We start from the raw sequence: 26,187 nt of genomic DNA, 5'->3' as shown, positions 1-26,187 counted from the left end.
AGTGCAGAAATAAAATGCCACAGTCGTAAACATAAACAAACCGAGAAAGGACAAACACGGAAACCAAAGAACACAAAGAAGAAGAAAAATGCAGCAGAAACACTACGAATCAGGGAGATGCACAGCTGGGACCATGACAGAACTGGATTCTATTTGTGGCTATAGCTGACGGGTGGGGGGGTATGTGCGTGTGGAACTGTTGCTTCTGCCCTTGCTTGCTCTCCCACAGCAGCATGTTGGCTTCTGTACTCCTCTCCTACATCACTCTCTTCATTAGCTACAGCTTTCTCTTCCTGAACCTCTCCTGCTGCTTCAGCTGCTGCTGGTTGGAGGCTGGAAATATTCAAAACAAATGAATTGGATAGATAATTGCATTGCTTAGACTTTTCATATGCTTGGCACTCTGTTTAGCTAATAACTCTGGTCTAGACTGTCTGTCTCTGCTTGGGGTGAGTTTTTTTTATAAGTCTGTCAAAATAGTTATCAAAAAATTCTTTGAGAGAAAGGATAAACTCTCATAACTCTTACCCAGCCACTCTTTTCTCAGTCGATTTAAGCAGCTTTGTGTACAGCACTGCACTAGTCATGACTGCTCTATTGTTAGTTAGCAAGTGTTTCCAGATAAGTTGGCATTTTATTCAGGCTGTTTTTATATCAAACTATTGGTGAAAGCCTCATTCTGCTAGCAACCAAAGGAACCACATGGATATTTTTGGTTGTACACCCTCTTTGCGACCAATTTCACACAACTTCCAGAAACCACTCCCTAACCAGTTGGAGAATACACATTTTTCCCTTGGAGGTTATCAGGCAATGGCCCATCAGTCTCTAGGCCTGACTGAGGCCACAGTAGCATGATATGAACATAGGCTACCCTGCCAGCATCAGCTTGAATCCACTAATTTTGGATACATTTATATACAGGTTCATGACCATTTGGGATTGATTTGGGATTCAGCCTCCTGTTTTCTTACAGTAGTAAAGCGAACAATAATCCTTTCTTCCATAAATGATCTTGTTTTGATTCAGTCTGCATAGAGACTATTCACACAAATATATAAAAACAGAGGGTGGGAGAGAAAGAAAGAGGGAGCAAAACAAAGAGCTGCTGACCAAAATCAATGCCCAGTAGAGCTCTTCACTGGGATTAAAAAGTCTTCAAAACAAACAAAAAAGCTCTATATGGTGGCCTGTGATATTGATACTGTCACCACAAAAACCATAAAATATGTAAAACACTAGCACTGGCATAGAAATATATATCATATAACTAGCAGTGGCGTTTAGCACTGTCACCTAACCTCAAGAAGGTCCTAGGTTCAAATCCTCCAGCTTTATGTTCTCCTTGTGCCTGTGTGGGTTGTCTCTGGGTATTTCAGCTTCCTCCCACAGTGCAGAGATGCGCATGTTAGGTTAATTGGCAATTCTAAATTGGTTGTAAGTGTGAATGTGATCACCCCGTGACAGCTGGGATATTGCTCAAGCCACCATGACACTGCATTGCATAATCAAAAGAAAAATGGATGGATGAGTAGCAGGCAAGTGTCTAAAAACAAATGAAGAGGATTGTTCAGTGGCATCTAAATTCATAGCAATAATGATGGATCTTTGGGACCTCCTAAACTACTAACCAGAGAGAGAGAGGCAGTGTAGAGTCCAGACAGGTCACCAGTCTGTCAGGGTTAAATCATGTGTCTTTTGTCTGTGTCAAGAAATACAACTGGATAAAAATTACCGGTAAAAATGGAAACTTTGATGACCTTTGACGGTGTGATTTCCTGTTTTTGTTTTTGTTTTTGTTTTTTTAATAGTTGAAGCATTTGGTTGAGTGCACTTGAGTGTGTTTTGAGTATGTGGATTGTAACATTCATGAACCGTGGGGGATAGCAATATTGTGTTAAGACAAAAATGAAAATTCTAGCTTTATATGCATTTAGATAAAGATACTCTATTCAGCATTTGTGTTATCTGGTAGATGACAAAAATGTATGGGCACATTTTTGTGAAGATGTCTTGCCTCTCATCCAAAAACCCTCTTCAGTTCTAAAACAATTGATGATGAGTCCAAGGTATTAAACCCCTAGTGGGGGTTGTCCCCTTGGAGGTAGTCCACTATTAATCCTGTGAGTCATCACATGAGCCAAGGGGAGAAAAAAAGACGCATGGCCATTACCATCAAAGAGGCCAAGGTGTGAATCCTCTGCAAAACACTCCTCCATCATGTGAGCTATTATCACAGCGCTAACATAGCAAGAGTGACAATCATTCAGGGTTACATCCATATGGGCAATTCAGACTCACTAATTAACCTAAACAATCATGTATTTGGACAGTGAAAAGTAAACAGCAGCACCTAGACAAAACCCATTTAGGTGAGAACACACACACACACACACACACAAAAAAGACAAAAAAATGGTGTACTTATGCAAGTTCACAACGCTCGAAAAAAGAATACTTCATGCAACCTTGGTGTCTATTTTTATATATTTTTGTATAATAGATATATGAATCTTTCTCTGTATATTCGTATAATATTTAAAATTCTGACCTTAATACAGGAAGTAACCACAAACAGTCTATCTGACAGATCGTGGGGTTTGCATGTCAGCAATACATTCGATGGTTGTAAAATCTTGAGTTGAACTAAGACAACTTCTGTCATCAAGTGGGAAAAATTAAGACAGCAGCATAAAGCACAATTAACAATTAATTATCTCATTCCTTATTAGGGAAAATAAATGTTCATGACATTTAGACTTCTTGGACGCCATAGTTTTTAGGGCAGGCAGACTTAAACCTAGCACCTTGATCACTAGCTCTGAAATGCTTCTTGTGGCCTTAAAAATCTCTTCACCATCTTCCCCCTGGAGATTTTGGATTTCTACTCAGTGGTAAGTTCACACAAGGGTGCAGCTCATACCAAGGAAAAAAAAAGCCTTGCTATCACTCAGCGATAGCAAGAGAAACCTCAACTTTGTCTTGCTGCAGTCTAAAAGCACCACTTTTCATTTAGTAACCAGTGCTTGATTTCCTCCTTTGACAGAGTGCTCATTTTAGGTTAATGATAGGACCTTCCTGCTTGATCTTTTCGGCAATATGTTCTTCAGGTGTGAGAGGTGTATCATTTGATTTGACATTAATCAAAATGTCACTAATATGTAAATGAATCTTTCCCTGACAAGATTTAATTCAGGAGTCGTTGCAAGGGCTACTGGTGTTCACTGAGTCTGAAAGGACATCTTAATGAACTGTCACAGCCCTTCTCTGCATCTCTCGCTGCTACTTATTGTTAGTGCAGTTAAATTTATATTGGTCTACTTCTAAACAAGATCCTCAGGTCTAGAGATGTGCATAGTCTGTCACAACTAGGCATTCACAATGCAAGAAAGATCTGTGAAGTGTGATAACTTTATTCAATTTTGCGCTGACAGTGTGACTCAGCATGAATAAATACAGAAAGGTCTGCTTTACTACAGTACTACACATATCTGTTTTGATAGGTACACTAGCCCAGTTAGGTGCAGCAGAACTCAGACATCGAAGAGCCTGTACTCACTGAATAAAGACATGGAGCAGATGATTTCAAACACACTTTATTAAAAAAGGTTTTATTTTTGAAATTTGTATGTCTCACATTTTAAATATTGCTGTGACATTGAAAATGAAATGAACCAGACAAAACTAGATACGAGCATGAAAACGAGCTAAAAGGTCATACATGATTAATTTTTGTCAACTTTTACCACAAGAACAACACAATTACAGCCTAACAACTTTAGCTATTTTGTTCATCTTCAGCAATTATTTATTGGCTACTTTGTTACATAGAGTTCGTCAACAAAGGATTTGCTGAATTGTCTTTTATAGTAGCTTTCTTATTACTGTTATTACTATTAACTTTGTTATTATCAGCTTTTTGGGATTTCTTTACCTGGATGTTTGAGCAGATACTGGTTGGAATCTCCGGCAGGGAATTCCTGCCAGTGGCAAGGGTGCTAGACCAAAACCCTCGTTGTCATTGCTTTGCTTGGCAGTAGAGCACCACAATGGCGACATGTCTGTAAAAACTCGCCAAGTATTGACCAAGTAGTGAAACTAGTGAAAAAATGCAATGCAAACTGGAAACACAGAATGTTCTCTTTCAAAATAAAAAAAGGGTCTTAATGCTGAAATCAACATGTTTCAAGAGGTACAACTTTTACTTTGAAAGTTAATGATGTCTTTTTCCAGTTTCATTTTTCACTATTTCACTAGCACTCAGTGAGCACTTGGCCAGTGTTTGCAGTCAAGTCGCCATCTTCCATGCGCACTACAGACAACTACAGCAACAGGCTAGTGACCAGCCAATGGTGTGGTATTTTTTTATGTTATTTTTCTTAAAGCACCAAATACTTTTTTGGCCCATTACACTTAGTGATAGCCAGCAACTTTCAGCAACTACTCGCCAGCAGTTGGAGAATATCTATATTTTTCCCTAGCAACTGGTGGTTTCCAGAAGGTCAATCACTGGTTTTAGCTGTGAGTGGTTCTGGCTTTAGCAATACTTTTTACAGACATCCAGCCACTACTCATTAGCTCGTTGAGTAAAACACATTTTTACCAGCAACCAGTGGTTGCTAGGGGGTCATCGATCAGTCTTTAGGCATACAACACCTCTCTATCTTCTGCTATCATTTATCCAGTTAATATATATTAAGGTTAGGTATTCTGATCACACCAAATTATGAGATGATTTGACAAAAGCAGAAATATAAAGATTCAGGCACAACTGAGTGCACAGAAACACACCTTTTAAACCCAGACAATACCCAGCTCACATCTGGCTGACTGAGGTAATTACTTTACATCCGTTTTCAGTTGTCTCTCTGCCATGTCATCAGCATTATTTCAAAGAATAGCTGACACAAGCACAACCAGAGGTACTAATATTGTTTAATGGGCAATAAAAACAGACAGTATCAAGAACACCCTACATTAGGTGACAAATGAGCTGACTTGCAGAGAATGGCAGCATGTGGCGAACTTGCTACGGATGCCATTGTTGCCATCTCTGCACACTAATAATAAAACACGTCATTCAAGCTGAGAGAGAGCACTAAATATCTGTCCTGGTGCTCTCTCCCTCTGTGTACATGACCCTCAGCTTCACAGTTGTTGCTCACTTTCACAATTTTCATTCAGGTCAGAACATTTTGGCTAAAATTAGTTACAAAGGGAGTTTTGAGGAAGCAGAAGTCAAAGTCACTAAAAATTGTCTGTGTTGTTCCGAATGCTTTTTAATAACACATTCGAAGTTGTAGGAGGTTTTACAATTTGTGGTTGACTTTGTTGATGTCTTGGTCGTCTTAGTTCTTACTTCTGTGATTTATTTGTGCTAAATTCATTACCATTCCTAAGTTACATAGACAGAAGAGGCATGGAAGTTGGAAAATCAAAAAAAGCAGTGCGAAGCCCCAAGATGATACACTGGAAATCATGTGTGCTTTGCCACTGCTACATAAAAAATTCTATGGTTAATTCAGTGTTTTAGACAATTTATGAGTTCCTGCATTTGGCTTTCAAAGTGCATCTGAAATACTGTCAGTCTGCAGTTCATGCTTGTATTTTAATCCATCCGTTTCCGGATATTATTTTTAAGTAGTCTGGATTCAACCAGACCAACACTAAGAATCCTTTACTTGAAATAGCCTACCATATATGCCTTTAGACTTAAGTGGAAACCACAGTACCTGAAGGAAATACGCTTAAATAAGGAAGAGTATGGAAATTCCACATGAGCCTGCTGTCAGAGCCGCTAAGCATCTGTGGTGCCCATCTGTGTGTGTGTGTGTGTGTGTGTGTGTGTGTTTTAATCAGAAGGTGTTTCTAAGCAACATCACAGATGAGCAACACTTAACCTAATAAACATCTTGATTAAAGTTATGTATATATTTTAGTTGCTCCGGCCAACTGAAGGTTTTCTAATGAGTGCAATTATTGTATGAGCTTTACAAAGCATAGTACTTAACACTACGAAAATAAGTGTCTAACGGTCCGTTTATTTTATTTAATATATTTTTTATGTTTTTCAGGGGCTATCCATAATGCTGAAAAAACTGTGGTTCCACAGTAGTTTCTTCAACCGGTAAACAGAAACCTATATTAACGATCGGGCATTGAGTAAGCAGACATAATTAACGTACTAAGACAATTGAAGTATTATAAACACCAACACACAAAACACGAAACCTAATTAACAACAAAGGTGCAATTTGGTGAGCACTCTTTGCCAAACTCGGCAGGCACAGTATCTGCAAGCTTGTGATTAATTGAGCAGTGAGGATGCTGCTTTCTGGCACTGAAATGAATTGCTGAACAGCAGCGCTTGACAAAACTAGCAGGAACTCCACTTGTGAAGTACTGAATTAAGTTGGAGTTTGCAGTATATTATATTGGCTGCTTAACCTCTGGGTGGCTTTTTCTAAATTTAATTCAAAGGGGCTTCTTTTTACATACATAAGGTATTATGTACTGAATTACTTTGTGAACGTGTGTAACGTGTCAACTCACAATTTAAGCATAATGCCATGTTACACATAAACATAACATGGCATTATTTTATCATTTGGGAGAGAGCATTTCAAAACTGGAATTGATCAAGCACGTGCTTTGTTGATTGTAATAATTTTTGTTTTGTAATTTTAATAACGTTAATAAATGAGGGAAATGGCTAATTCAGACCGTAAAAACAAGTTTATAACGAGCCATAGTGCTGCTCATAAAACTTTTCTGTCCCTGATTTTAAAACTTTTTGAATTTCACTTGATAACTGTTACTGTTCAGCCTAGAGGGTAGATTATTTATGCAAGTGTTGGTGCATCACAGGTTGTTGTTTTTTTTTTTTTTGAATAAATCTAAAAATTCTAGCAGATGGCCCATTTTCCTCCTTTGAATTGTGCTACTCTAAACCTTCTGAAACCTAATCACTCTTCCCCAAAAGCCTGTCCTGAGGCAGGAGAAAACAGTTGTGTAATGGGAACGTGATGGTAAACAATTCTGCAAAAACTGGTACATCCCTAGATTATCGAGCACAACATACAGCACATGTGTCTGTGAAGAAACAAAAACACACAAATTTATAGCATGCTGAAAACAGTGTGTGACAAAACTGTAGATTTCTTGTGCGCTTTAAAAAACCTGAACGTGCTTTTTCTGTATTTGCTTTTTTTTCTTACTCTTTTGTGACATCCTCCGTTCTGACTGTATCCCGCTCATCTCAGGGCAACAAATGGCCCATTCTGGGTTACACCCTGTTCATTTTTTTTTTTTTTTTAATAGATGTTGCTGTATGTTTTGCATACCATTAAGTATCTTAGTGATGCTCAGTGTCCAAACAATTAAAGATAACACAAATCTTCTATATGCTACAAACTTTTTAAAGGTCTCTGTGGACTTTCTATTTCCATTTATCAAAGAACATTAATTAAATGATTAAATCCACAGACAAAAAAATGTTAGACGGCTAACTCACAGGACAATCAGTGTGGACTGAATTAATTTTTATTGCAGATTAATGTGCAGATTATTTTCATGATTGGAATGTTTGCTGTTTGGGCTATAAAATATCAGAATATGGTTAAAAAAAACTGACTAGTACCAGAAAATATTCAAATTCAAGAAATTGGAGTCGGAGAACTGACTTTTTTTCCTTTAAAAAAAAAAAAAAATTCTCAAATTGAGTTAAGAGATTATCACAGTAGCTGGTGATTGATTCAGCAACCAATTCATCATTGTAGCTTTGGATCAAAACCCTTCATCATGTTTATAGGCAGGTAATTTCTTGCTTTTAATGTGGTTTTTCCAGTCAGTCTAACACACTTGAGATGCTTTTGAGTAAAACATACTAGTTAGACAAAATAGATCCACAAGAAAGAGAATCTGTGCCTTCACAGAGGACACTCTCCCTGGGGTGTTGTGGTACCCTGCAGTTTATTTAAAGTACAAAGCTATAATTGTAGCAAATGTAGTGCCACAATGACAAGTAGATAAACTATTGTCCCACTTCTGTAGCTATCTCTGGTAAATCTAGAAGCTGTTTGCGATGATACTCTTTTTGTGTCATGTTATCTCTTCTATTTTGAATGTGTGCACCTTTTCACAGTGTTGTTAGCTGAGAACATGATGCCAAATCATGAAAGCTGTAAAACAGAATGCAAGTCACTTAACAAACTAACACTTTATACTTGTTTCTTTAATCTCGGGACAGCACTGATGAGATAAAAATGTGCAGTGAAGTGAGAGTGAGTGCATAATATGCACTTGTGGTTCATTTTTATTAATATTTTCAATGACCTCACATAATAGGCCCCGGTCTGGGGCATGACGATTTATTCCATTGTCCATTATGTATTGTTTGGTTTGCCAAAGCGGTGGGTAGTTATAAATAAGGCTATATCCAAATATTCCTCTGTTCAGCTATTTGTTAGTTAAGCAGGTATTCTTTTTTGGGACTGGGATCACTAGTCCCAAAAGAGTTGACCTCATTGTTTTTTTAAATAACACCTTTTCATACACTTTTAGTGGGCTAACTAAACACATTTCAAAAGTATGTGGGGACATTATCATGGTGCTGTCCAATAGTGTCGCACTCTCAAGCCTTGAAATACTACTCTCTCGTTCTCGCTGCTGTATACATTGTGGAAGTAAGCAGCTAGGCTTCAGAGTGACAGCAGTCATGCATGGTGAGAGAAAAAGTTAAGGAAAATTAAGAGCTCCGGGGTTCTTTCTAACTTTATCCCTAAGTGACCATTTTATGTATAAATATATCTGAAATCACAGCAAATTACAGCTAACCTCATCTCACTCGCCTGGTGCAACTTATATTATTTGCTGTTGATTACTACCGGTGCTTTGAAACCCCCAAAATTGTATTTGAAATGGCCCTAATGAGATGCACCAATTGCCAGCTATTCAGTTTGTTCACTCATGCTGGTGGCGTGTGTGTTATGGCATTGCATGCAAATTGCACACTTCTCCTAACACCTGCTGTACGTGCATAGTGGTTAAATGACCAATTCTTTTCAGTAACCCAGGTTGTCAATTAATGTTCTTTTGGATTAATGTCATATAACCTTTAAAATACATTACTGTGTCACTACTCCTCCAGAACTCTGACCACATTGACCCCAAAACTAATGACCAATTGATTAACATTAGCTACCTCTGTTTGCTAATTAGCACTCACCCTTGCTGTGACAGTGACGGATTTCGTGCCCTTCACCTGCTCAAAGGGAGCGTTATTGACCTATCCAGATTGAAAATCCTTAGAACTGCCTGTACCTTTGTATGTTTTCACTGTGGAAGGATCCTCCGTAAGATATATGTAAACACAGACAAAGTCAAGCTCTGGCGGGGACTTCACTGTTTTCAGTGATTGAAATAATGGAGTGGGTAATTTGTTTTCTTCATTTGTGGTTTAAAAGGTAGAAAATTAACGAGCTGGTGCTGCAGTACTATGAAGTGTCCAATGTTGACCAGTTCGTTCCATCGTGTGGCTTTCTGTACCAGCCACCTCACTGAAAGCTATGAATATGTGACTCCATTCAGTCAGATGGCGGTACTGTATTACTGATAAACATGAGTCTGATTTCTTTTTTCAGAAATGCATCCCCACATATCATTCTGTTTCATCATATTTGTTGTTACACTGTGCAGCTGAATGTGGTGAATAATGATGTTATAGATGACATCTCTTTGACAGATGGCAGTCGCTCAGCTGTTTATATTCTGGCTCTGTGAAAGATGTAATCTTGTCGAAACATCCTGACTGAATTTTTACTTTCTTTCCTGCTTCTGCTTTGCATCATCGGAAACCCTGCTTTGGACTATTTTTGAAACATTTTGATTTATTATTAACATAGGTGCATTACAGATACGTGGTAGATGACAGTGAACTTAATATTAATGTTTCTCACTTTTTTACAGTTTAAAGTGTGTACTGGTTTTACTGACATTGTGGGGAAATTTGCAAAAAACAAACCATAAACCGTCTGAACATTCACCTTCACTGGCTATATTATAGTAATGTTATTCACTTGCATACCTTGCCTGTGATTTGTTGTTCATTTGTGGTGTTGCATGATGAAAGCATTTGTGTAGTCATTACTGTGGAAAGCATGCTTTCTTTACTTTTCTCCATAGCTTATACTAATTCGGCGTAAAGACAGGAAGGGCTATCATTATCGGCATGACTTTATTATTGCACTGCAATTTATTATGGTTCTGATTAACCAATTAATTTTCTTTCAAATGCTGCTCGCTGTTCAGACTCTGTTTTCATGGGGTTACCCTAGTAACCAAATGTTTGGTGTTTAAAATGTCATTAAAATGTCAGAGGAAGATGAAAAATGTTCATAACCAACATTATACGAATCCTAGGCGACATATAAAATGTCATGTTTGGTATGAAGAGCAGTCCACAACCCAAAGATATTTAGTTTATGATGACAAGGCAGCAAATTCTCACTTCTGAGAAGTTAAAAGCTGAAAAATGTTTGGTAGTATTTCTATAAATACAAATAACTTAGACAATATGTTGAATATCAGTGTAGCTGGCAGATCGACTACTCGGCTGATTCAGTCAAAATAGTTATTATAAACTGTATAAAGGCTATTTATTTTCAGCACTTTTACTTTAATGTAGGCACCACTGGCTTTGACATTTTCCCTTCAGTTGTAACTACCATCTGTGACTTAAAACCAATAGCTCAATAGACACAGTCCCTTTCTTTTATGGCTTGATTAGATAAGGTGTCACAAATAATTTGAATCTTGGTGTTTGAGAAGTTACACTGACATACACCAGTGAACTGTTTATTGCATTACAATAGGGCACTGGTATTTTTCACAGTGCTGCTGTTTTCCCGTCAGTGGCTTGTTCTTCTGCCTCAAGCATTCACATCACTTCTGCTTATTCTTGTTGTACATACAAAGCTCTGCCAGGAACATTTTAATATCATAAAAAACTGTCTAACTAGTTTTGACAAGAGAAGCTCTCATTTGCATTATCTTGACTCTAAGTAGCAATCTATTACTATTATTAAGTGTTTTAAATTACTGTAGAAATGATGATGTTGTTCTAAATAGCAGACCGTATAGTTTCTTCCTTTACAAAGTCAACATAATGATGTGAAGAGTGAATTTACCAGAAAATGGCAAAAACCTTTGCTCATATTTCAACTAAGTACGGTGGATTAAACCTGCTAGTAACACATGTTATGTCATCTAGTAAAATCAGCTATTACAATGAAAGCAAGTTTGCACTCATTTAAATACTGAATTATGGATCTTAAAAATATCTGCCTCATGTTCACTGCATCAGTAGTGGCACAAATGTCTGTCTTTCAAGGAAGTAAGTGAGAATTATGCCATTACAGCCAGCCCCCTACTCACTCTTACCTGCTAATACAAGTTTGTTACATTTTGAAAATGTCAGAGCAGAGAAAGTACATTCATCATTCCCTTAGGTTTTGTCAAAGTGCTGTGCATGATAGATTGATGAGCTGACGCACAAGGTCTGATTCATTGTCCCTCTCACATTTCCTTGCAGGCGACAAAAATGTAATGACATGAGCATAAGTACAGGCCTGCAAACTTTTTAAAAATAAAGGTCCACCATTATCAATAGTGCCAGGTTGCTACATTTCCTTCTGTCCATCTATCTTAACCTGCTGTGTGTAGTGTTGGGAGCCTGTGGCCCAGATCTGTCATTCCTATTCACATTATTTATTCCCCTCTGCCTCATTGACATTGGCAGTAGACTTGGCCAGTCCCAGTTGGCCCATTCTGAAATTGCTTACTGTAGAAACATCCCCACAGTACCAACAGACTGCTACCCCCCATACCAGCTGTTCAGTAGTCACATTCACCTAATGTAACCTACTGAGTCCCCCCCAAAAGAACCCTCCAAAAAACAAAAACAAACCTACCATCAAAAAAATAGTCCTAGTTTAGTGCAGATTGTCTGAAGAACTGCCCAGTTGAGACTCATATTACAGAGCTTAATGTGACTTCTGGTTTTGCCCTTTTCTGCAGAGGAAGCTCTTAAGAAGGTGGTCGGATTAACAGAAGGAGCTGAACTTGGGGCTTATTTTGTTTCCAAGTTTTATCAAGCTTTCATCCCATTTCCCACTCCTTCTTCACTGTTTCTCTTCATTTGCATTCTCTCATTGTACAATTGCACAATAATGCAGTGTTTGTACCTGAATACTTTGACGTAATCAAAATGCTGCTCAGATTCTTCTAAAGGAGTGTGGACAAATGTAGGCCAGAACTCTACAGAATGACAAATACCTTTAAAATGATACACAATAGAGTTCTCTCTGAACTTACTACAGCTATACTCAGTAGATTAGAGATTAGGAGACATATATTGTACTGGTGGTGTTAATTAATAAAGTTAATTACAGTGGCTTAAGGTTAGAGAAGTGACCACTCTTTCATTTATGGTTTGATGGAATTGTTGACTGAGCTTTTTTTTTAATGTGCAGAGCCAGCGTTTGCTGTTTCCAGACTCCACTGAAACTTTGCCTTCCATTGAAACGATCCACAACACAATGCTGCTGTAGAAAGGCTACCCCCCCATCAAAAGCCTGACCCACTCTGAAACCTATTGTGTTTGTGCACTTATCATTTGGCTGGCTTTACATACATACCTGCATGTTTTTAATTCTGCCCCCCTGTACCATTATCAGCAAAACATTGCTTTCTGAACACATTATCTATGTAAATACCCCAGAATACCTTCAACAGCACATGGGGAAATTTACTTTGTGCAAATTGTAAGATTTTTTTCATGTCCAATACATTTTAGATGAACATGTTTCTAACTTCTAATTACTTTGTTTTTAACAGAGACCATGACGACCGCCACCTCCCCTATCCTACTGAAATGGGACCCAAAGAGTCTTGAAATTCGCACCTTGACTGTGGAGCGGCTTTTGGAGCCCCTGGTGACACAGGTAGATAAATCTATGGCGTAAACATAACAAACGGTTTTTACTTACCAGACATAGCCAGAGCAAAGTCATACTTTTGATAATCCACTCGTTTGTTTACAGTAAATAATGTTTGGAGAATTTCCGAAGTCTAATGGTGTCAATATTAATGAACAAGTAAACAAGCTATAATTGTTACAGTTCAGTATCAGAGCAGCAATTACTTTCTGGTTGCACCTTGGCTGGATCACTTGTTACAAGGTTGTTAAACTGTATTGGTTTACAGCCAGGGAGTTTGGCTCATCGCAAATGACTTTGCCTTCTAAGCTGAACAGATGGCTGAAGCAGACTTTGATCACGTTGGCTTATTGTGACAGAGTTTTTGACTAGAATTGAATATTGTTTCTATTTAGTAGATTCACTTTCAGGTTCTTGTTTTGTCTATTATAGTATTATATTATATTATAGTACAGAGATCCCTTGCTGTAACGCGGTTCACCTTTCGCGGCCTCGCTGTTTCACAGATTTTTTTTGTGCACTTTTGCATGCTTTTTTTAAAATTATATATTTTTTTTTTTTTTTACAGTGCATTGTGTTCTGTGTCCTGATTGGCTGTAGACCATTGTCAGTCAATCTCATGCCATGTCTCCTGTACAGTATAGAATGCGTTCAGCTCGTCAAATTTACAAATCTTTGATTGCTAGCAGTGTGACTCTGAAGTGCTGTACTGTATGTTTGTAAGTTTTTTCCCCAACAAACACAACAATATCAATGAAACGTTTTGCACCGTCAAAGGCACCTGCGGTAGCACCCAAAAGGCAGATGCTAACCATTACACAAAAAGTTGGACTTCTAGACATGCTAAAGGAAGGTAGAAATTAGTGTATTTTTCAGACCATATGGCACACCAGATTATAAGGCGCATTAAGCGAAACAAAACAGTCAGATAAGTCAAACTTTACTCAACTCATTCTTCTTGCTTTCTCTACTTCCATACCATCGATTCATTAATGTTGAATTCTCTCGCAGCTGCTCTATTCCCATGTTCTGGACCCTGAACATGAACCCCTGAAAGCAGGGTTTGATCTTTGGTTTCATTCTATAATACTGGACTTATTTTTCTGTGAAGGTTTGAACTTTGAAAGTGTTTAAACAAGAGAGAAAAGTGTGAAAATGTTCCCCGCAAACTCCTGCAATAAATGAGGGACCACTGTATAGTAATGAGTTCACCACTGTCCAGTCTGTTAAAGGTAAAATGATTCAAAAGTGTGTCACCTTTCAATAACTGTTGTATTTCCAACAGTTTTCTCTGTTGAAGAAGCAAAAGAAAGACTTTTTAGAAACTATACTGAAATGATAAAAAAACAAAATATAAACCATGTGCTATCACTGATACATAAGCAATAAATAATTATGAAAGCAATGAATATGAGAAACTCCACATGGAAAATATTTACCTGTAGGAAATTGGAAAGGTTAGTGACCAGGGAAACATTAGTCAAAACACAGTTGTAGCTATGTTTAGCAGGTAAACAACAAGTCACAGTACCACTAATTCTAACGTTCAGTTTAAGGAAGAGGAGCCAAATGTAAACCAAAGAGCAGACAAGTTAGTTTAAAGAAAGAAAAGGAAAAAAAAGATAGTATTTAAGTATTTGCCATAACTTGTTGGGCTAGTGTTCTGGCTGAAGAAAAGGGACTGTAACCATAGATTACAAAGTTAAATCAGAAAATGAATACCACACACAATACTGTGGAACAGGAACACGTACACAGACAGGTAACAAAAGAAAAGGAAAGAAAACACAGTGGAATAGTGAGAAAAAATAAACAAGGTAATGATGCAAGGGGAACACATTTTGCACCAGAAAAAACAAACCAAAGTAAACAAACAAAAAAACCCCCAAACTAAAGAAAAACTTTTTATGGTCTTTGGTACCCCCCCACACCCAAAAAAACAAACAAACAAAAAAACCTTAGTCAGATTGCCCTCTGCTAAAGAACAAGAAAAGGAGTTGTATATTGGAATTATTTTCTATGGTCTGGTGAGATGAAGATAAATCTCTCTGTATAAGATTTGATCCGGCACACTTGCCGTGAACCTGGCCAGAACTGCCACATTGTTGCATAGTTCTGACAGTGAAGCATTGAGGTGGGAATGCAGCAGTACAAGGCTGTGTGAATGCCAAAAGCTTTTGTGGAGATAGCACTTTGAATTCCTATAGCTATACCAAAAATATAGGTAACAATGTCAGAAGCTCAACAGAACAGGAATATTTCAGCATGATAACAATCCCAAAACACTGTCAAAAGACTCGCTACAGAAGAGAAAAAAAAACAAGTGAAAACCACAACCTCGCTATGTGTGTTGTCTGGAATAGAAGAACATTTGGGTATTTTTAAGAGGCAGAGCATCATAACCCCTCCAGCTACAAGCTGCTGAAGAAATCATCTTTTTTCCCCAGAAAATGTATCCAACACTACGATCCTTCATGCTGAGGAGGATTCACTCCTCCTTAGTACGGAGGGTTTTATCAGAGACGTTTCGTCTGACTTCTAGCATGTGTTAAATATGGTTTAAAGGCTCAAACCTTGGATGAACAATAAGCAAAACAAAATGTATATGTGTTATAGTGATTAGTGCTTTCTAAAGTATTGGTTCAAGCACATGAATATGGCATGAACTGCTGTTTCCTTCAGAATCAATGCCAAAGACAAGAACATCCTTGGTGATTGTACTTGAGTGATCACCAATTGTAAAATACAAAGTAGTAATACGTTCAACTCCAAATTTTAATCACTTGACCATTTCAAATAGATTACTGACTAATAAGAGTTTGTTTGAGACACACCAATTGCAATTTACTTGTCCACTTCCAATTAAAATTTAAGAACTATACCTGGAAGTATAAACAGAAACACTTTTCTTGAAGGCAAATTATTATTTTCATAATAAAAGTAATTCATTATAGTCATTATAGCAGTAAAGTGCTTTATAGCTTAAAGTGAAAATAAAGTGGTGTATTATTATTGGTACAAATACTTAACTGTAAATAAGTACAAATGTTGTACTTATTTAAATCTTTTTAAACAAAAGCGAATTTATATAACAATGCAAATGTGAGGTTCCTACATCATTATTCAGTATGTTTATAAAGTTACCAAATAAGATGATATCAATCCTTTTCACTTTTTCACATACCTCCGTAATTTTCCTCACAACTGCTTTTCTCTTTCGCTCATACTGAGGCTGCTGGATTGTAACTGGCTCTGATGAGCTTTAACTTTAGCTTTTGTTAGCTTTATTAAAATATCCACGTTTAAGTCATTGAAGGTTATTTAAGTTTCTCATTAGGTTTCTTTGCACACATTGAAAAGTTCCATGCTAACAACATGTTAGCATATGGCTGTGAGTGTGCACAGATCTATTTGCATTGCTGTTTTGCTCATGCATGAAGCAGACTGGCTTACTATCAGAAATGTTGGAGGCTGACCAGCTGGTCACGGGTCCAGGCCTAAAATCCTGGAAATCGTCTGATTTTGATTCATGGCCATTTAGTGCATCTCTAGAATTTGTATTATTTATTTCCACTCTGAGTGGTTATCAGTGCAGTCAGCCCACTTGTGATTTAGGGCAGGTAATGGCTCATAGCCAAAAAACATTTGTCTTGCCCAACAATAAATATTATAATTACAAATTCATTATCATCAAATGTACCAGCAGCCTCGACCAAAGATCCAAGCTTCTTTGCTTGGCTGCACTTTGTACTTTTAACCAAGCCCCTTTCCTCTAATGAATGGTCTCTGCAATGTTATGATAGCTTAGATCTTTTCTTTGAATCTCATTCCTTTTGTCAGCTTTTGCTGGGGCTGTATTTCATTTGCTCCTCCTGCAGACCACTATTTTTTTTTTTTTTTTTTTAGTGGCACAGTGTCTCGTGTCGACATGTGTTAAGACTACTACTTTCTTTTTCTCAAATTCGGTTTTTGTTCTATTTGGTTGTTGTGTAAGATTTCTTTGTTTTTTGCTGAAGGTTATTATATATTGCAGGCAGAACTACACAATGCCTTTTCACATGTTTCATGGAGTTTTTTCAGAAATCAACAATGAATTTTCAAGAGGCTTATTCACAGAAATCCTAAAATTACAAATCCTAAAAATACAGAATCCCACTGAGTCTGTTGCAGCAGGCATACTTTCTTTCCCCCAAGATGGCCTAATAAAGTTGCCTTATTGCAGGGCCGACCCACTGGCAGTTGTGGATATTGGATCTGTGAAGGTTAAAATTTCCTCACAGGCTGGGGCTCAGTTTGTTTACTGTTTGGTTCTCCAGAGAATGTTTTAAGTATTGATTTTATACTTTTGCCAGCTTTATCTGTTACAACCGCACTACATAGGCCTTTCTTCTCCTATGTCCAACCTTTACTGTTTGCTATTGTAAGCAAAAGATTACTATATTGTCTAGGTTTATCTGAACTTTGAGCTTTTCTGTCAAGCCATTTTAAAATCCTTCTGTTTGACTTAAAAGTGGGACCAGGTCTTGAAGGATGCCTTCCTCTTCCTCTTATGAGGCTTTACACTAAAGTCCAAAGTCCTCAACAAGTCATGATGCATATAGGTGATCTTTTATTTATTGTTTTCTTACTATTTGTTCCCTCTTTTAGTGGCCAGGGGAAAAACAGCAATCTTCATAAAAATAAGTGAACAGTTGAAAGTTTTCAATACATCAGCTTTGAAAACTCTGCATGATACATATGAAGAGTGATGAAAGCAAGAGTCTATTTGAAATAAGCCAGATCATAGGTATTAAAGTACAGATGGTGTTTCAACAATGTTCTGCTCAAATCAAACAAAGATAGGACTTTTTTTGAATTTGGTCAGGTGACTTGAGGTGAAGCTTGTTGTCTTGTTTGCTGTTAGAGCCTGACCAGTATACGATTTTTAAGACTGTTACGGATATTTGGTGATTTAGATATGTGCTATCTGTTTGCACATATGAAACATAAACATAACAGTTGTTATAAGTAGTTATTTATGATTCCTTATTAAGATAATATGACAGTGTAATTTGAATATTGTTTTATTATTACAAGAACTTGGATGGATTACTCACTTAGACTCTGTCCAACTCTGCTGGAATCAGCGGGTTGTTGTGTTTGTGCCATTCCAAACACATGTTGCCAAAAGGGAAGATGTAGCCTATGCAACATCATCAGTTAAAACGTAATTAAAGTATGCTGTTTCTGTGGGGGTTTTTGGTTTGTTTGTTTTTTCATTTTGTAAATGATTATTTATCAGATGTTATAAATACAGATACTGATACATTGGCAAATAACTAATTTTGGCAGATATGATGTTTGGTAACATCTTAGTATAATGACCAAAGCATATATAAGTCTGTTACCTAACTCCTCCAAGACGCATTTTTCAGTCTGGATGGGACTTACTATATAAACTACTTAGGGTACTAAGATTATCACGGGTCATGGAAATTTTCTTGCATATTTGTAAATAAATGTTCATCTAAAAATGATGCCAATAGTGCCTTTAATTGATTATAATAAATATTTAGCTTGTAAAGGAGACCAGTATGTATATATTTTTATTACTCATTTGTTTTGCCATCTTATGATATACAGTGATATAATGAACATAAAAGGAGTACTATAATGAATTAATATACATGTCTGTTTTTTCATGCATGAGTGAAGTGAACAAAGTCCTGTAGCCCTTGAAAGCAAAAACACCTGTAGGGTGGTTTTTTGCTACTTAAAATGAAGATAACTACCCTGCAGTAAAACCAGTTTCTTCAGGGCTCTGATGTTCATATCAATGTCAAACCAAAAGAGCCTTTGACAGGGTAGTAAAAGTATTGAATAGAATCAGTGCAACCATGCCTCCATTTTCTAATCCACTAAAATAACCTTGAAGATGACATGAAGTGCCACGTATTGAGTAAAGATGAATCTGTAGCATATTCATCTGCAAATCCTGAACATCCTGCAGTCACATTGGTGCTAGGCGTCATTGCTTTATTTTTCCTGATACGGCTGATTTTGTGCCTTTGCTGCACAGACCAAAAACTCCAAACTAAAAACAGGAGGAAAGGTAAATTCCAAACAGAATACTATGACTAGCATTAATAATGTTTTTGCATTGTTTCTTATGTTTCATGCAATGAAAGGGAGACGATAACTGTATATGCAGAAGCACAGGATGAGTTCACTCTTGATTTATTTTCTTTTTAAGCCTGAGTTATTGCTGACCATCAAACCTTACCATCCTTCTGCTTTTCTCTGCCTATAAACTTTATGGGTTTTGGCTTTATTTGTTTTAAAAGGATTACATTAAAATTAATAATGTACCACCATTGCTGTTTGCCTGGAAGAAAACCCAGACGTCCATTTTGAACTGGCAGCGTCTCTCTAGTTTTCTGGCATCAAATATCTGAACTTTCCAAATGACTGTGTAATTTCAAGCTGGCCTGAGGTTACAGTAAGTTGTCCGCAGGTAGGAAGTATTGAAAATCTGAAGTGCTGGTTTCAATTTGGTGTTGCATTTTGTGTATTATTATTTTTCCATCATCCGTCAGTTACATCCTATGCTTCTCTTATGCGTGGTCATCTAAATGACAGGTAGGTAATTGCTTACTGTTACTAGGACAGAAAGCTGATGAGCTTAGAGTTTTAACATGAAGTGATCATTATTAAATCTTAAATGATGTGTCTTCTGACATAGTCATTTGTTTTTGCTGATTTATATTTAGCTGTTTTTTTGCTTCAGTGACAACCTAGATTAATCTAAAAGGCTTCATTCTGATTGTGTGAATTAAGTAAGATGATAGTTATTGATTTAGCCAACATATGAACTCAGTTGATGTCTGCTTTCAGGTTTTCTGACATTTTTCTTTGACTTACTTAGAAAAATCATAGAAAAAAGCGATTGTATCAATGGGTGTGAATGGGTGAATGAGGCAAGATTTATAAAGCGCTTTGAGTGCTCAGGTAGAGTAGAAAAGCACTATATAAAAACAAGTCCATTTACCTTTTTGAAATGATAGATATCACAATTCACATTATTCATCATTTATTCATCTTGTGTGCAGCAACAGTAAAAAGATCATACTCTGGCAAAATCCATTCTCCACACAACCAGGGGAATAAGCACAATAGCTAACTATGGTAGTTCATCTTTTCTGCAATTGCACTGGAAGTGTGAAACATTTTGGGATACAAACCAGACACTGTGATTGTTTTTCTTGTCAATTTGGATGATTCAGTGTGTTTCGATGGAATAAAAGGTTGCCTCGGGAGGATAGACAAACAGGCTCACACTGACATTGCTGGAGATAGCAGCCTCATTTATCAAGACCAAGCCTCTCCCACCTCAGCAAGAGTACTGGGCAAGTCCTAACTAATAAAACAGAAAGGCTTACTTTATCACTGTGTTTGAAAGCAGCATGCCTCTGATATAGTAAACATTTTTAATGCTGCAGGCGATGGCAATGTTTTTTTTTCTTTAAAAAAAAAAAAGGAAATATACAAAAGTGGCCACGAGAAGCAGGTACAAGAAGTTAGGGTATTTTCATCTACTGCAATGCAAACTTTAAGCATCCTGGAAGGGGAACATGGGAGTCAAGAAGAGAAACCAGCCAGAATAGTAAATAGGCTGTGTAAAGTGGAAAGGCTTTAATATACCCAGAGAAAATGATAGAAACTGTGAATTTTTAAACTGTAGCTTTACTTTGCTTTATTCACAGCCTGACTGTGAATATTTTCCTGAAGTGCTGTTAGTCCTCTTCCTCTGTACGTATCAATGAGAAACCCAGATGTAGTAATTTCTTCAGTCAAGACACACTTGTTGGTTCTTGAGGAACAAAGGACGAATAGCCATTGATTATGCAGATACATTTACTTGGTCATAAAAAGATAAGAAATTATTTTTGTGACTCTGCTTTTAACTGTAATTGAGCCCATATTCATGAAAGGAAAGTACATTTCCTGTTCTTCATAATTCCTCTTCGTCTTCATTATGAAGTCACACATACTGATCAGAACCGAATGGAGCATAAGACTGGAATGACGTTAGTAAAAAAGTGTATTTAAAATGGCTGATGCTATTCATAACTGCTGTCGCATAATAATGTTTTTGTCATTTGATAAGGTGAATAAGTAAAAAATAAATTCAGCGGTTTGTAGGAGATCTTCTGTGCTAGGCAGTAAATTTTGGGGGCTATAAAGGGTAGTATTGACTCCCTGTCAGTGAGAGTGTCCTTGCTGTGCAGTATATCTTGCTTCTTGTATTGCAGAGAAAGTAGATTTATACTTTAATATATGTTTGCTGAGTCCAGGGTTGTAATTGTTTTGCAGCAGGAACCACTAATGAGATTAAAACTCTCCAACTCAAACACTAAGGTTACAAGGTGTTGTCTGTCAAATACTATATCATCAGAGAAAATACTGTTCTTCTCTTTGTCACAAACACACAACACATTTTACTCAATTTTTTACTCACTTACATGTAAGTAATGCTTGTTTTGTTTGTTATGAGTTCATAAACCACTGACAGGACAACAAGGTATCTCATTTTTGAACAAAAAAGAGACATATTTGGTCTGTATTTTTAAGTTGCCCACTGGACAACAAGTTTGTATTGCTTTCAGTCATCAGTAGTATATTCATGGAGATGTTTGGCTTGCTTTGATAATGATCAAAATGTAACGTTATATGTAATGTTTTGTTATTACTCTTTAGGTGGCCAGTTGAAAACTGCATTCAGCTAATTTTGCTTTCTTGTTCTAATCTAGATTTTTTTTTCTGTCCCCACCTGGAGGTAAAACCACAAGAACACTTTTACCTCTTTAGAAATATAGTTTTCCTTCCTTCAGATTGTTTTTTTTCTCATTCAAGATGAAACTGTAGTCTAAATTTGTAATTATTATCAAGGGGTTTTGTACTTAGTTTTATGTCTAATTATAATTCAGTTAGATGTATTAGCTTTGAAGGTCTTTTGCACAGTTCAATGCGTTCAGCCCGATTCTTGCTATTGTGATGTACATGCCAAATTAATTGGTCTTAGACTGATTAGCTAAATATATAATTTAATAAAAAATATTCAGCTGATCTAAACTCAGACAAAGCAGTTTAGACTTTGGGTGTACATTTTGTGTGTTCCTCTGTTGTTAAGCTTAACATAATAATGACATGAGTACCATTCGTGCATGACAAAAGTGGATTTACTACCTGGTGTCTCCTCCCTAATTCCATCTTTTAGATGGGTTTTCCATTATTGGGATATATGATCACTGATGTGACATTCTGCCTTAATGTGATGTATTGGAGAGCCTCTCTGCTGTGCGGTCTGTCCAGTTTGCCAGATCACAGAGAGCTACTTAGCCAGCTCCTGGTTATGGTTTCTTCCTTTATTTGTCTCTGACTCCCTGGTTTATTTTTATTACTCTAATATGGATCAAATCATGGTGAGTAATCATGCTTGGGTTACACAGGAAAAAAAAATGCAAATAAGTGTTGATTTCTTTTGGTGCTCTCAAGGTGTTATTAAGTTGAAAGATCCTTTTCCTTGGCATATTAACTCCACAGCCTGGTAATAGGCTAAGGAAGAGCCTTAATGGCTGTCAGCAGTTGATGCTTTAATCACCTTTGTTTTTGTGTGTCATCCAAGCCTAACATTTGGCTGCAAGTTACGGTTGGCACCTGACACACATAGACACACTCTCTAGTCAAGGGGCTTAACATAAAGGGAGGGGAGACGACGGCGGTGAAGGGATTAAGGCTTCATGCTGCATCACTGTCATAATCCATTAAGCTAGCGGAAAAGGAGGAAGCCTGGACCTCAAACAGACAATTTTCAGAGGCAAGAAGGGATGCTTTACTTCTCCTCAGAGTTTTAGAGTGAAACCACAGAACAGTCACTCTCAAAGTTGGGTAATTTGATCTAAGTTTGGAGAGTAGTCCTAACAGCAGTGTGGTAGGACGTTGTAACACCTTACTTTTTCTGGCGGTAGAACCTTATTTATTTATTTTGTTTAGAAAAAAAAGAAAATCACTTTAAGATGTGACTTTTTTGTATTATCCTAGAAACAAGTTTGATGTAGTCTTCTAAGTATTTACTATTGGAAGACATCCACTTTAATTACATGAGAAATACACATCTGTCAGATTACACACAAACCATAGTCACGTGATATTACTCGTCTCAGTATTGCTGCTGAAATAGCTCTAGCACAACACTTTCGCATAATTTGTGAAAGCTTGGATTTGAGAAAGGAAGAAAAAGTTCTCTTCATTTGAGGCTGAGAAGTCATCCATCTCTGTACTCTTTTTTTTAGATTTTTTTTTTTTTAATTCGTTGTTTGAATTTGGATGACAGTATTTCGAAGAGGCTTTGAACACTGTAAGAGGCAGTGATGTTCAAAAGCCAGTCTGGAACCCCTGCTTCTTGGCATACTGCTCATTGAACTCCTGCCATGTTAGAGGAAGGAATCCTTAAATTCTTTTGGTGGGTGGGATAGAAAGGACATCTGGATTATCAGTGACATCTTGGAAAGGCCAAAGTATGGTTTAACAATGGCTTGACAGAAACGTGAATAATAAGAATAAGAAACATGTGACAGTTCAGATTTGATGTGGTATACTAATGACCTAAACATGTTTTCAATAGACTAGTATTATAGGTGTTAAAGTTAAAGGTTCCTTGTGTAATATTTACCAAATCTTTGTTATTTACGAGACCGGTTAACTGAACTGTAATAGACAGGGGCACATGTACAAGTATTCTGGGCAAGGCTTATTGTGATCAACTCAAATCTATAATATTGATCAATCTGTGGGCCTATTATTGCCATCCTAATAAAGGATCTAATTCTAAAAAAATTGTATTATTCAAACATGTTAGAAACTATATTTGTCTCTTCAGCACTGACATGCAATTAATAGAAGATGCTGTACAAAAAAAATAAATCTCAAAACATTAGACTATTTTACTTCCAATTATTCTTCCGATATCTTGCAGTCTTGTTCAGCACATGCAACCACAATCTTAGCGAAGACCACTGACATGACAGTTTCCAGATGGTGATCCTTCCAAAGATGGTTGTTCACAGAATGCTATATGAAAGCATATTAATGGAAAGTTGACTTGATGTAAAAGTGTGGCAGGAAAAGGTATACAAGTAACAAGCTTGTAGAATGACTGGCAAGAATTTGGGAAAGCTTTTCAAGGAATGGGCTGAGGCTGGTGTCAGGAGATGAAGAGCGACCACATGCACGTCTTCAGGAAAGGGACTTCAGTTGTCACATTCCTAATATCAAGCCACTGCTTCGGTCGAGATAATGACAGAAACATCATATCTGGGCTGAGGAGAAACAGAACTGGTCAGTTTCTTAGTGCTCTAAAGTCCTCTTTTCAGATGAAAGTAACTTTTTGAATTTCTTGTGGAACTCGGAGGAAGAGTGGAAAGGCTCATAATTGAAGGTGTTCCAGTGTGAAGTTTCTGCAGTCTGTGATGACTTGGGGTACCATGTTATCTGCTGCTGTTGTGGTGGTGTTTTATCAAGTCCACAGTTAAGAAAGGATTTAAGAGCACTTCGACTTTCCATCTGGTGACAGAGTTTACAGAGATTCCAATTTTCTTCACCATCAGGACTCATTACCTGCTCACAAAGTCAAAACTCCTACCAGATTGTTTGCTGACCATGTTATTACAGTTCTTGATTGGCCTGCCAACTTGCCTGAACCCCACAAAGAATCAATGAGGTATTATAAGAGGAAGATGAGAAATACCCGACACAAAAATACAGACGAGCTGAAGGCTGTTGTCAAAGAGTGTTACAAGACCATCACTTCTATGTCACGCTGTAATTTGGAGTCGAGGGTTTCCAATGAAATGCTGCTGTGTACAAATGAACATACTTTGAAGAGTTTTAAATGTAATTTATGAGCTATAAGCCATAATTAAAATAATAATAAAGGCTTGAAATATTTGACTTTACGTGTATTGAATAAAGCCTTTATATGAAAGTGTGTACATTTCATATAAACAAGGGCAATTTCTCAAGTAGAAAATGGGTACATTGAAAACTGTACACATTATGTTCTGTGAATGTCATTTTTCAGCGTGACAAAGACATTGTGTCTCGACAGAGATGCTGCAGTTTCCTAAAAACTGCAGGTGGTCAGTACATTAAGATATTTGCTAGCCAGGCAGTGAACTCTCAACAGTTTTAGTGTAGTGTTTGCATTCTGATGAAAAATCAAACCACTGGTGTTTCCTTGATATGTGGCTGTCAGACTCAAACACTTCTTCACCTGCCCGTGAGACAAAAATACACATGTGTGAAGGCATAGCACACTTTTAGCTGATGCCTTGAGAAAGGTGGTAATAGTAAGTAATGCTTCACCTGTATGATAAGAATGACAGCTGTGTCGTTATGCAGAGCGCCCCCTGTTAGCGTACGTCTTCTCATTACTTCTGCCATTGCCCGGGGGTCAGTGCTGGATCTTGTGAAACAACACACTCATCTGTCTTTGGGCAGTGTCTTCTGACACTTTACTATGTCAGCATATGGCTTGCCCCAGGGTCCTGAACAGCAGTTCTGCACAGATGCTGGTTGCCTCGCTGCCTCTCTGCTACTCTACCAGAGAAAATGCATCACATCAGAAAAGGTTGCCTCAGAAACACAGCCCTTCTAGTTTAACTGTTGTTTTTACTGTTATCTTACCACTATGCCCTCCAGTCAAGAGAAATCTTGGCTTTATTATTCTAAATATAGTGCCATATAGAGGTCTGAAATAGTATTTCTAAAAAATAAAAGGTCTGTGTGATAAATACATACATTTTCATATCTTATAGATATGATAAGTGGACGACAGGGATCTTTTTTGTATCTAAGCTATACATGCAGCAACAATTTAGATGACTGATATTTGACACAAACTTGTTTGCGATGTAGATTAAATAAATCTCACTAAGCAATATGATTAATTATGGCTCGATCCGATTTAAGTAGTGCTATGATATATGAGTTTGGCCATCAAGGAAGCTGAAACTGAAACAGCTAAAGGGAATTCAGCCATTATTTATCTTATTACCTATATTTATGCTTTTCTTACTTTGTGAGAAAGTCTTTATTCAAATCACATTTCTTTGAAAACTCTGCATTACAGGGTATTATTAGGTACATTTACTTA

The 26,187-nt window shown here is 37.1% G+C and overlaps 1 protein-coding gene across 6 annotated transcripts in view; it reads left to right on the top strand.

Annotated features, from left to right (window-relative positions):
• Positions 1 to 26,187, top strand: part of ctnna2 (catenin (cadherin-associated protein), alpha 2) — a 304,920-nt gene that overhangs the window by 14,915 nt on the left and 263,818 nt on the right. For all 6 annotated transcript variants that reach the window (XM_019359931.2, XM_019359932.2, XM_019359934.2 and 3 more), the window contains one exon: positions 12,895 to 13,001. In XM_019359931.2, the coding sequence (XP_019215476.1) occupies positions 12,900 to 13,001 (102 nt within the window). In that variant the 5' untranslated portion in view covers positions 12,895 to 12,899. The remainder of the gene's footprint in view (positions 1 to 12,894; positions 13,002 to 26,187) is intronic.

This window comes from Oreochromis niloticus, linkage group LG6 (genome assembly GCF_001858045.2).
Source record: "Oreochromis niloticus isolate F11D_XX linkage group LG6, O_niloticus_UMD_NMBU, whole genome shotgun sequence".
Lineage (NCBI taxonomy): Eukaryota > Metazoa > Chordata > Actinopteri > Cichliformes > Cichlidae > Oreochromis > Oreochromis niloticus.
This window is presented reverse-complemented; position numbering and strand designations above follow the sequence as displayed.